At 39.8% G+C, this 12,659-nt stretch overlaps 1 protein-coding gene across 1 annotated transcript in view; it reads left to right on the top strand.

Annotated features, from left to right (window-relative positions):
• The window catches only part of LRP1B (LDL receptor related protein 1B), a 1,094,775-nt gene that overhangs the window by 689,131 nt on the left and 392,985 nt on the right, over positions 1 to 12,659 (top strand). The window contains exon 22 of the mRNA XM_075284520.1: positions 9,345 to 9,545. Within this exon, the coding sequence (XP_075140621.1) occupies positions 9,345 to 9,545 (201 nt within the window). The remainder of the gene's footprint in view (positions 1 to 9,344; positions 9,546 to 12,659) is intronic.

The following is a 12,659-nucleotide window of genomic DNA, read 5'->3' on the forward strand; positions in this document are numbered from 1 at the left end:
ATGTGTAGATCATCACAGCGTGAGCGGAGCCATCAGGGGATGCATGCGACAAGGAGTCAGAAGCATGATATATACTGTATTATTGCCATTATAGAGTGCTGGTTTTGTTACATTGTATAGAGTTTATGGGAGAAAGTAAAATCTTTAGAAAAGACAATTTGTACAATAAAAGTGTATAAATAGCAAATCATCCCTAGTATATCAGCAATGAAGTGGTATTATTGGGTTGTAGTTGTACAGATCAGAAGTGGTGCCACCTTTCTCTTAGGGGGTCTTTCATCTGATCTGATAAAGTAGTCTTCCACTGTAACACCTAATTCTTATTGAAATATTCATCCTACGGCCATCTCCAACATCGTTGACCATATCTGTGAAAGATCTTGCTTTCATCCATCTACTTGGCATGGCGAGAATCATCCAGTATTTTTTCGAAGAAAGGTTGCCACACTGATGATTTGACTTCACAAGAAGTTTGGCATAGACTTGTATAGTAGCACTAGTCCAGGACTGGGCATGTACCCCATCTCTTTAGGCCTTTTGATGGAGCTTTGCCTATCCTAGCACAACTTTTTAAATTGAGTCCCCATTGTTGGGTCATGGTGAAGAGTTTGTCTTATTTACCAAACTTTACGGCCTTAGGGGAGCGCCATCTAATTTTATGTTTATTTAGTCACCTCGTCATGACTGTAGTGGTCCTAATGGGCGACCATATGGAATCAATGTTGGCATTTCTTTCCTAGGGCAGCTATTGCTTAATTTGTGTGATCAGCAAGGATTGCAACAGGATTAGATGTAGCTTAAAGATGTCACCAGTGTTTATAATGAGATAGACCAGTCTTAGTGCTCATCGTCAGCTGTGGGGCTATAAAGCTTTACTCCTGTCTAGTAGATATGTGCCCAGTGGGTTGAGCATTTATTATTATTATTATTATTATTATTATTATTATTATTATTATTTATTTTATTTTTTTCTTTCTATGATCACCATCTTTTTTGTCATAGAACTTAACAGTACTGACTTATTTTCTCTTAGTAAATACACTATGTAGGGTCTAAATGCCCCCCAGAAATAATAGTGCTGTGTAGGGGCCCTTGATAGGATCAGGCAAATACCGATGAAACAATGTGGAGAAAGTGATATTTTTATGAATATGCATATCAGCCCGCAAATGTAATGGGGGATGGACCCGACTTGCCAGATTTACCTGCAGGCAAGTGCAATAAAGTTGATTCTCCTCTAGAAACACAGCCCAGGGATATCCCAGCCCAGTCATATCATTTTAAGTTTCTGCCTGGGGTCACGACTGTCTATAGACAAACCTCCCAAATCAGTCTCCACCCCTGGTGCACTTGCAGGGGGATTCACTCATTCATAAAAAAGATTATTATCTCTGCATTGTACTGCATTGGCCACAAAGTTATTATTTGGTTCTCGTTCAAGGACCCTACACATTACTAGTAGGGCACAATGACTTCTGCGTCTTTGTCTTTGCTTTTCTGGCCCATCCAATGACTGGTAACAATCCTGAGGGACTCTATTGACTATAATGGAGTTTGTCGGTTGTGCATTATTTTGTTCTAAAATCACTTTGCGGAACCTTTTGCCCAGGATTTCTCATGTGAACGTAGCCTCATCGATTCCTCATTGATTGGATGCATTTGGGTCCTTTAATTTCCCTGGTTCCAAAAATTATCAGAATCCTCTTCGGATCAGGAGCAAAAAACTTTCTTCCTATAAGCAGCTTTAGTTAATTATCTTTCCAGAAGGCAAGTCACGTAGTATAAACTCCTTACAAAACAATATCTGGAAGCCTGCCATCTATACACAACTGCTATGCGAAACAACCGCTTCTATTAAATTCCAATTGGTGTCATAGAAAAACATCTAATAATATAACAGAACATGTCTCCTGACAGAGATAAATTTCCCTTCCTTGTTGCTTGTGCCTTATTCGATAATATGTTGTGTCTTCGTGGATCTCTACATGCTGTTGTTGTTTTTTTTTAGCTATTTTTTTTTTTGCATTTATTTAAGAAAAAAAAATTATATTTTTATTAAGGCAAAAAACAAATATAAAATTTTAAAAAATTGTTCTGTACCTATAAGCCATGTTGTAGGGAACGGGCCCGTTTGCCGTGGAAATAGCATCAATTTTCTCAAGGATATGGCCAATTTACCTGACAGCGGCTCTTCCGTAAATCAGACGTTAGGCTCATCGGCGTCTCTTCCTTGTTGATTGCCTAAGAGTCCTAATCGAGATGTCAGGGAACGGAGACTGGTAATTCCAGGGGATCTCTCCATTAAATGCATATATCTACATAATAAAATGGTGAAGCCATCAGTCTTTGCCTTCGCAGGAATTACCAGATGTCATTGGTTGTAGGAGACTTGCTTCAAAATCAATAAGAGGTTTTAAATAGCGAAAACATGCATTACGGAGCGGTGCGCACAGTACGCGGCCCCTGTCCAATAATGGGTTTAATGTATTTACAACAACATTAACATCCCTGGGCTATCTACTGTAAGTCACATGTTTGTACATACATCACAGAGAGCGATACATGGGCTTCTCTAATTTGGAGGTTGCATTAACTAAATTGAGATTCTTAGAAATGGAAGGATGAATATATTATTTTATTTTATTTTACTATACATATAGCTACAATGTAAGGGGAATCTAAGAAAATAGCAGGAGGGTGGAATGATAATTGTAAACAGGATTTGCAAAGATGTTCGTTTTGCAGTTAAAGGGGTTGTCCGAGCTACATTATTGAGCTCCACTTGTTTATCGCTTGCATGGACGCCATGTCCATTGGTCATATGGCTGTGTTGCAGTTCAGTTCCATTCACAGGAATGTAGAAAAATGGTGGCTCAGTGGTTAGCACTGCAGCCTTGTAGCGCTGGGGTCCTGGGTTTGAATCTTGTAAAGGACTACATCTGCAAGGAGTTTGTATGTTCTCCTTATGTTTGCATGGATTTCCACCCATACTACAAAGACATACTGATAGGGGAAAAGATGAACATTGTGAGCCGTATATAGGGCTTACAATCTACATTGGGAAAAAAAAAAGAAGAAAAGCTGCGATACCAAGAACAGCCACTATACAATGTATGGCACTGTGCTTTCCAGGTAATGAAGAGGCTACAGTAACCAATCCCTTTAATAGGGAGCATGGATTGCATGGATTTCCACCCATACTACAAAGACATACTGATAGTGGAAAAAATTAACATTGTGAGCCCTATATGGGGCTCACAATCTACATTGGGAAAAAAATGGATAAAAGCTGTGATACCGAGAACAGCCACTATACAATGTATGGCACTGTGCTTGCCAGGTAATGAAGAGGCTACAGTAACCAATCCCTTTAATAGGGAAATCCATTTATGACCGATTAGAGGATAACCTGAATATTGATGGCGTTTGACTGCTCACACCGATTAGTAGAATGGGGTAATTTTGTACGACTCCATTCATTCCAATGGGATTGCCAGAGATAGCCAAGCGATTGTAACCCTATTAGTGCGGGTGGGGGTAAGTGGTCAGTTATGTTTTGCTATGGAAAAACACCGCATAACAACTATAACGCCTCTCTATGGCTAAGCTTCTAATCCCCAAACCCTGGAAAGATTAAACTGTTCCCGGGACGTTATAACGACAATGTAAAGTAGATGACATCAGGCGCTCAAAGAATTATTAGACTGGGAGAAGAACACAAGATGATCTTATACAAAAATCGGACTCCCTTGGGTGCAATATACTAATGCCTAATCTTCATGCCGCACATTCACCTTGTAATATTTGAGTTCAGACCTCTTAAGCCCAATAGACTATATCGATCATTTGATCCAGTTCACAATGTATAGTTTGTCTTCGATAACTACCAACGGCTTCTTGACTCTGACTATGCCATCTTATGGTTCTATATGGGACCTCAAACCTGAAGTTTAACCCTCCGCACCCTGTGTTTACCACCAAGTCGCTCAACAGATCCAAAACCATTGGTGGTTCAACCCTCTTGCCAAATGTTCCCTTACATGTATCAGAAATTCATTGTCTTTTTTACATATTTCTATAGATACAAAACTTACCTGTCACCAAACCAATAACAGCAGATTAGAAACCAACAAAAAGCGCAATAATGGAAAGTTCTTTTCCTGGATTTCCTTTAGGAAAAATCTCAATGGGCAATTTAGAAATAATTAGAAGTGTGAATATTCATTTACAGGGTTGCACTAATTATACTTCGCCTGATGACTGGGTTATTAGCCTAGACGAGGACTTGCCGAGTTTCCCGACGTCTGCAGATCTTCTTATTATAGGGCGATCTCGCTCTCGGCTTCACAACAAGCTCTTGCTTCATTTAGAAGCGTTTCTGTAGTGTATGCACCGTCTATAGACTAATTGTGTCTCCAACTTCTCCTTTACAACTCGTCTCTGTCCCAGGTGAATTTCTCGGCAATTGACCTGACACAGTATACAAGCCAAAACTAGCTCTGCAAACTCACTGAAGCAGCAATCGGAGAGAAATCAATTTCTTGTTTTCTGGTTCCTCAGAACTTTGCGTTAAGTCTTACAAGCTGCAGTTCTTATTTCTCTTTTGTTGGCTCTAACTGGAAAAACAAGAGGCGGCGTTCCCAAAGGAGTGTAGGATTTATGGAGCGATTATCATAAACCCATGGTCATTTGTAATACGCGTTTCATTTGCCTTGTAGATACAGGTCAGATGGGGTACTATGTTGTCTTTGCTAGCCAACACTTGGTGTGCCTAGTCTTAAAGGAGATATAGTAGTCCATCTGACCTTCACCTATGACCTTGCACCTAACCCAACCAGGACCCTAGTTTGTACTGATGTAGGACAATAACTCTGAAATGGCATTCTGGGAATCAGTCTTTCTTAGACTTATTAGAGAGGAGCAAACCAGTTGAGAACAAATCAGATTCATCCCAAATTTTCAAAAAGTCCAGGCCCAGGGGAAGTATGTAAATGTTATAGTAAGTTCCGCACAGGGTGCACTATGGTTCTTCTTGTCTTCCCATACAGCGGCATAGATGTAACAACCACTTATATCCACCTCTCCTAAGCTCCATTGTGGCACCCGGTGCTTCCTCTCATCCTCTTCTGGACTCCTGGGTAAGGTCACTGGGGTTGCTGAGGCCTTTAATTGGGCATCAACTTTCACGTGGGTCTCTCCGACATTATACAGCTTGCTTTCAAGCATCACGTGACCACTGAGGCCCAATAACGGACCTTAGAAATCCTCCAGGATGAGTAACATCACCCAGGGGGCTGGAAGAGAACACAGAGGGAGCCCAGGAGAGGTGAGGAAGGTCAGTATAAGTGTTTATTATCCCACCATCCATTGTTGTGCCTTCTTGACTAAGCTGAAGTACCCACATAAATTTATTCAATGGGTTGTCACAACAGTGTTGCTACCAAAAACACATACTTTATTTCTTATTATACTTTCTTGCAATTATCCCCATATTAAAAGTCCATTTTTTTCTCATTGTATTCCTAGATGTATAGCTGTTTTCTTTTTCTGTTCATATAGCCATATAAGAGTTGGCAGGGGCATCATTTGACGTTCCTGGGCTCCGAAGTCGATTCTGTGACCAGGCCCACATTTACTATGTAATATTTATAATACTAGTATCTTCATATACTATAGAGAGGCCATTGGACTCCCTTAGTCTCCAATGTCCAGGAGCGATTGAGACTTCTGCAACCCTTAGGGTCTGTTCGCACTGAGTTTTCTGGCAATTTTCTGCAATCTGCCTCAAAATCTTTTGACAAAAACAGCTCCCATTGACTTCAATGGAAAAAAGAAGCGAGCTGTCCTATCTTGCCGCGGATTCCGTGGCTGACTCAGCCACGGTGTCCGCGGCGTGAGGCTCCCTCCCAATTACGCTCATTCATTCAGGCCTAATCCAAAGCGGAATACCGCGATAGGAGTTAGTTTTTGCGAGATAAGTTTTAGTAAATATTTCTTTCATTTAGGATACATCTAATTTACTGAGTAATTTTCATAACCTTTTTGGAGTGCAAAAGGAGAAATCCAACATCATTTTTTTCAATTTTATTCCTCACTTCATTACAGTGGTGGAGGCAGCTTTTTTTTTAAATGTAGATTGCGAGCCCCATATAGGGATCACAATGTAATTTTTTTCCCCCCTATCAGTAAGTCTTTGTAGAATGGGAGGAAACCCACGCAGACATGGGGAGAACATACAAACTCCTTCAGATGTTGTTCCTGATGGGATTCGAACCCAGGACTCCAGTGCAGTGCAGTCCACTGCAGTGCTAACCACTGAGCCACCGTGTTGCCTTGTTTCCTGATTATTTTTAGGCAACCTCCTAGTTCCTCGAAGGTGACTGTACAAGGTTCAATACACATAATAGCTTTATAAAATAAAACAATCTAAATACATAAAATTAGATAACAATTATTCCATTTAGACTTTAGAATTGCACATAAAATCCTTTAGTCACTTTTCTTAGTTTAGTATTTCTATTTTGCGGGGTATATCTGCCTAGTGAAGTCAAGAAAAAAAAAATCATATTTCACTTTCCTTTCTTAGATGCTGGGAAGTAAAATGTATTTAATTAAGCTGATTTACTTCGCTGAATTGCTTTGTGGGATAAAATTCCATCTTTTTTGCATAATAAAACAATTTGTAATTCAAATGTGATACTTCTAGGACAAGACAATTGAATTTTTTTTTTCCTTTTTTCCGGAAGATGTGCAGTGATTGATATTAGAGATGAAACATATGTCAACAAGACTCAAGTCTTGTCACTGTCAATCCAACAGAAAGGAAGAACAAAAAAAAAAAGGTCTAATGAAAATAAGTGATTTTTTTTTTTTTAAATCGAATATTCAGTGGATACTTATCAGAATCGTGACTGTATTTACATTCCAGATGAATTGATCACTACACGTTACTGTGTGTTGTGGTTTTTAACAATATAATTTTTATTTCCCAATGAGACCCTTATGGTGAACCCCTTGTTATCTGTATTTATTTTCTAATAAAAAATTATTCTTATGGCCTATCATCGTTTTATCGCCACTTTACCTATTTACGTTATCTTGTCTATGAACATAGTGTCAGAGTGCTACATGTAATGTATACACTGGAAAAAGCTCCTGGGATTTACCGAATTACATCTGCAGGGTCTAATCCCCCAAAGGAGACCAAACGGGTGTCCCTTTGCCTATACAATTGCATACCTTAGCTCTACCATTGGAAGTCTATGTTAAGAAGGTTTCCTAAAGTCTAACCGTTGTTTCACTTTTTCTTTTGCTTTTGTACAGGGAGGGGTTTGTTGAGCATTTTTACCATTTATTTAAAGGGGGTTTCCCATCTCAGTGTCTTAGCATTCTGCCTGCAGTCTCTTCTTCTCCCTTCCTTACATTCTTACCCCCACCCTGCTGAACGGGCATCATAAATATCACTTATGCAGATCAGATAATATGCAGATGCTTGTACAGAACGGACACAGTGTTATCTGTGTGGTTACATAGAGAGTACGGTTGAGCCGATCTTGACTTTTCAGGATCGATTTTAAAATCCGATTTCCGATCATTTTTCATTCAAACCCGATCTCAATCCCAATTCCGATTCCAATGCAAGTCAATGGGATTTTTTTTATTAATTGGAGATCGGATTTTATAAGCAATCCTATTCACTATACAGCATGGAATCTAACAATTGTTAGAATCCACGCTGTGTAGTGAATCGCTGAAGTAGCCAGAGGATTTTTTTAAAATCCTCTGGCTACTTAGTCCCCCCTGGTGTCCACTTACCTCCAGAGGTGGCTGGTCCGGTGCCCGGTGCCTTCCTTCTTCTTTGCCTCGCTGCCGCTCCATGCTGCTCTTCTCCCTTCACTGCCCCCTCCCTGCCAGTTTAGGAGAGTGTGGGCGGGTACTGGGCGGGGAGATGTCACGTCTCCCCGCCCTGTACCCGCCCACACTCTCCTAAGCCACAAGCCCTGCCTACCTAGCGCTTTAAACACTAACCTGGGAGGCGGGGCAGCGAGGAAAGAAGAAGGAGGGCACCGGAGCAGCCATCTCTAGAGGTAAGTAGCTGCTAGAGCTGTTTAGTTTAGCCTCCCATTCAAATGAATGGAGGCAGCTGTCGCGCAGGAGGTTAAGGCTGTGTGCCGGCTGCTTCCATTCATTCCTATGGAACTGCAGCGGAGCCTTCACACTGAGTATACAGTGTATACTCAGTGTGAAGGCTAAGCAAAGCATTATGGGAAAAGATCACCGATCTCGATCCCACATAAAAAGATCGTGTTCGGACTTCTGATGGCGATCGTGAAATTTTCTTGATCACCGATCAGAATCCGATCTTTTCCAAACACGATCGCTCAACCCTAATAGAGAGATAACAGACTCGGTTTTATCAGTATAACTGCAATTACCTGAGCAGGGAGTGACATCACTCGTCCTATCTCACAGGTCCGTGGTTATGGTAACAATGTGTAAACAATGGGAGGAATAAGTTCACATAGCAGGCAAACAAAGCAGCATTTCTAAAGCAATATATTTAGAAAAAGTCTTCAATTCACATAAGCTTCCAGTATAGATAGGATCCTCTAGATGGGACAACCTCTTTAACCAATTGTACAATCCTTGACTAAAAGACAAGTTCTAGTTCTCTCTAGCAACGCAATAATGAAACATTGCTGGGTAAAACCATTCTCGTATTCACCCGTTGTTGCCAGTATATGCATACTGTATACGATATGCCAAATTGCTGTATCTCCAGTTTTATACCACCAAAAGGAAAAGAACAAGTGGTGGCAATATCTGTACAGATCTGCAGAATATTCTGGTGTTACTTTCTGTTATTAAGAATGTGATTTTTTTTTTTTCTCTTTCTTAAAGGACAGCATTAAAACTCCCCATTTATAGTGAAGGGTTGTTTAATATTGACTTTGAGCGTTTACTTAAAGGGTTTTACCGTGAACATAACCGGAATTAAATTTGTTAAACATATTTATTAAACATATTTTAAACTAATTAAAAAAATGCCAATATAAATAATTACACATTTTGCAATGTTTTAAAGATTTTCTCTAACCATCTTAGTGGTGACATCTGTTGTCTTGATGAATTGCCAATGGGTAAGACCATGAATGTAGGAACTTATGAGAATCTCAGTCATTATTTCCTTATTTTTGGCAAAAAAAATAAATAAAATCTTTAAATTTTCAAAACAAGTGACTTTGAACAGTATGTGACTGGGGTATGAAACACAAGCTCTCAAAAAAATGTTTGCAACCTCGGTTTAAACCCGACTGATATTTCTGTTATTTCTGTTTCCCAAGGGAGATGCATTAGCAATGCTTGGGTATGTGATGGCGATATTGATTGTGACGACCATTCTGATGAGGATAATTGCGAAGGTTATATGTGTGGACCACCCAAATACCCCTGTGCTAACGATACCTCCATCTGCCTGCAGCCTGAGAAGCTATGCAATGGGAAAAGAGATTGTCCCGATGGATCCGACGAAGGCGAAATTTGTGGTATTTTTCAGTTTGAACTAATTTTTTTGTGTGTATCAAGACAAAACTGTTGAAGAATGTATTGTCTTTTGATGCAACTGATGTAAACTTCATATTCTCTGAAAAGATCCTCACGTATCAGCTGTGGGGGGAATCTCTAATATGTCTGAGATCGGAGCTGGTATTTCAGAGGTTATGGGCATAATCCGTGTGGCACAAATACAACCGTATAAAATGTATTGGGTAACTTTATGAAGACATGCATTATTACCCCTGGAGTCGGTGGTGTCCCCATAAATGGCTCGCATCCTCCACCAGGCCATGAGCTGGAATTGAAGTGTATTTCAAAAATTGACCCCTGCGTGTACTCAGCATATCCGTTTTCCAGGAAAATGGTGAAGGAGGACAAAAAGAAAAAGTCCCAATTTTTTTTTTTTTTCTTCACAAAAAGCCAATTTGTGTAAAAAAATGTGACTGTTCTTCCTTGTTCGCAAGCTTTCTGCATACAAGGCATAATAAATCTGCTCCATTGTCTTTGATTATTCCCACAGTATTTATTTTAAAGACATTCACGCTATCTTTACAGTTCCCCATACTATTAGGAGCACCCCAAATCTACTAGGTAAAGCAGCCATCCACATCTAGAGTTGGAGTTAGAGTGAGAGCTGCATACGGATAGCGGTGGTTTGCTTTAAAAACCCATTGAAGTGAATGGGTTTTAAAACTGTCCCCTGGGAAGTTGTCCCCTATACAGTTTCCCCTGGGAAATAGGACGGAGACCAGGCAGGCGGACACGAGCGCAAGTGTGAATGCCCCCTCACTTCTCAGCAGTGGGGAGCCCAGAGGTTAGACACTCACTGGTTACACTTTTACGGTATGAGATATGCCATAAATGTCTCCAACAGAAAGGGAGACAATTTCATATTGACACAACGTGTATCTATTTATTATGACTATACTTATATCTATATATTATGACTATACTTATATATATACATTATGACTATACTTATATATCTATATTATGACTATACTTATATCTCTATATTATGACTATACTTAGATCTATATATTATGACTATTCTTATAACTCTATATTATGACCATACAGTTTCCAGTTGTATAAAGCCATAATACTGCACCCAGAGAAGTTTATTGGATCATACTTTATCTCCATTTGCGTACAATTTTACAAAAAATTGCATACATTGGATTCCCTAGTATGGGAGTATGGGAGCTTTACCTCTGGAGGAAGCTATCTCAATAATACACCACAGTTTTCAGACACCATGTGCCAGGTAGGGGCTCCATAGAAGCTCCGCACACATGTCGTTGCTATATCTCTCTTTTGCTAAGCATCAATGCCTATGATGCTCAATTTAGAAGTGCAGATGGCACAACATCCTTGTCTGGTGGCAATGCTGATCTAAGCTGATGTGATACACTATATACTGTCTGTAGCAAATTTTGAGTATACTGTGAATGCCAGACAAATCATGAAAGAGATCTCTATACAAAATCGTCTTTAAAGGTATTTAAGTTCACAGGGCCCATGATCCTCAATTTTCTTGAAGAAAACACTTTAAAGCTTCTTCAAAAACTGTAAGGTACCTTTGAAGCAGTCCTTAATGCTTTGAAATATTTAGCTTTAGAACATAAGTCAGAGGGCAGACACAGATATAACGCTATAGTATGAGCACATGGCTTTAAATTATTTGGTAGGAATGTGATGGCGCTACCTACTGGCGAGCCTGTTTGTTCAGCTAAAGTTGCACTTTTTTGGATCTTCACAGGGTTATGAAAAATTATAACATTAAGAATTAGCATTAAGATTATTTTAATCAAATTTGCTTAGCATCGGTTTATCTGCGAGCTTACTGAGGCTGGCATTTCTTGCATGCTGCATCTCACTGTTCAACTTTGCCGTGTAGACTGGGACAGAGTCATTTCATTGTTATTAAAATTTGGTATGTTTTAAAGGTTTATCCCTAAATTAAAGAGGACCTCTGTCTTTAATGTGGATTGTGAGCACCATATAGGGCTCATAAACTACATTTTTCCCTATCAGTATAGCTTTGGAGTATGGGAGGAAATCCACACAAACACAGGGAGAATATACAAACGCCTTGCAGATGTTGTACTTAGCAGGATTCAAACCCACGACTCCAGAACTGCAAGGCAGCAGTGCTAACCATTGAGCCAACATGATATCACCCCCTTTAACATATTTTTAATGGGCACAGCTCCACTGATTCCAGTACAGTTGGAATATATTTTCTTCTCGCCTCCCACTATTACACAGCAATCACATGTTAGTTTCAGCACCCAATATACTAATTACGCTCCCTACTGTCAGGTGGGCGGTCACTGCTGTGTTCCTTAACCTAGGAATGCCCACCTGACAGTCTAATTAGCATATTGGGTGTTAAATATAACTAGAGATGAGCGAATGCTATTCGGAACAGCCGTTCCAAATAGCACGCTCCCATAGAAATGAATGGGCGTAGCCGGCACACGGGGGGTTAAGCGACCGGCCGCCGGCAAAGTCTGCGTGCCAGGTGCTTCCATTCATTTCTATGGGAGCGTGCTATTCTGAACGGCTGTTCCGAATAGTGTTCGCTCATCTCTAAATATAATCAAAAAATTGCTCAGGATTGGCGTGCCTAGGGGAGAAAATTCCAACTGTGCTGGAATCAGTGGAGAATGCCTATTAAAGGATGCAACAACTTGTATTTGGTGGACGTGATGAAGGGTGCTCTTAAAATATATTACACTATCAGATCACAAGAATTTAAAGAAAGTTAACTTCTAATAAAAATTAGAAGGATATATATGATTTTTTTTTTTTAAAGGGGTGCAAAATAAACAAGATACCCCCAAGAATCTCTATGGCAGAAAAAGAGGAAAAAGTTCAGTATTTTTCTTTTTATTCACTTGTGTTTTCCTCTAGTAATGTGTGTAGCTTAGTATTTCAGCATTGGATTTTGTGCCCCCCCCTCCTCCGCCCATCAGCTCTTTACAAAATTGTTAAAATTGCAAGTTATTTATTTCTTCAATATACGATTCTGTTCTGACTCTTAACCTTGAAATCTCCAATTGGAAATTACCAAGCACCTCCACTAACCTGCATGTGCT

The sequence above is a fragment of the Leptodactylus fuscus genome, chromosome 8 (assembly GCF_031893055.1).
Source record: "Leptodactylus fuscus isolate aLepFus1 chromosome 8, aLepFus1.hap2, whole genome shotgun sequence".
Lineage (NCBI taxonomy): Eukaryota > Metazoa > Chordata > Amphibia > Anura > Leptodactylidae > Leptodactylus > Leptodactylus fuscus.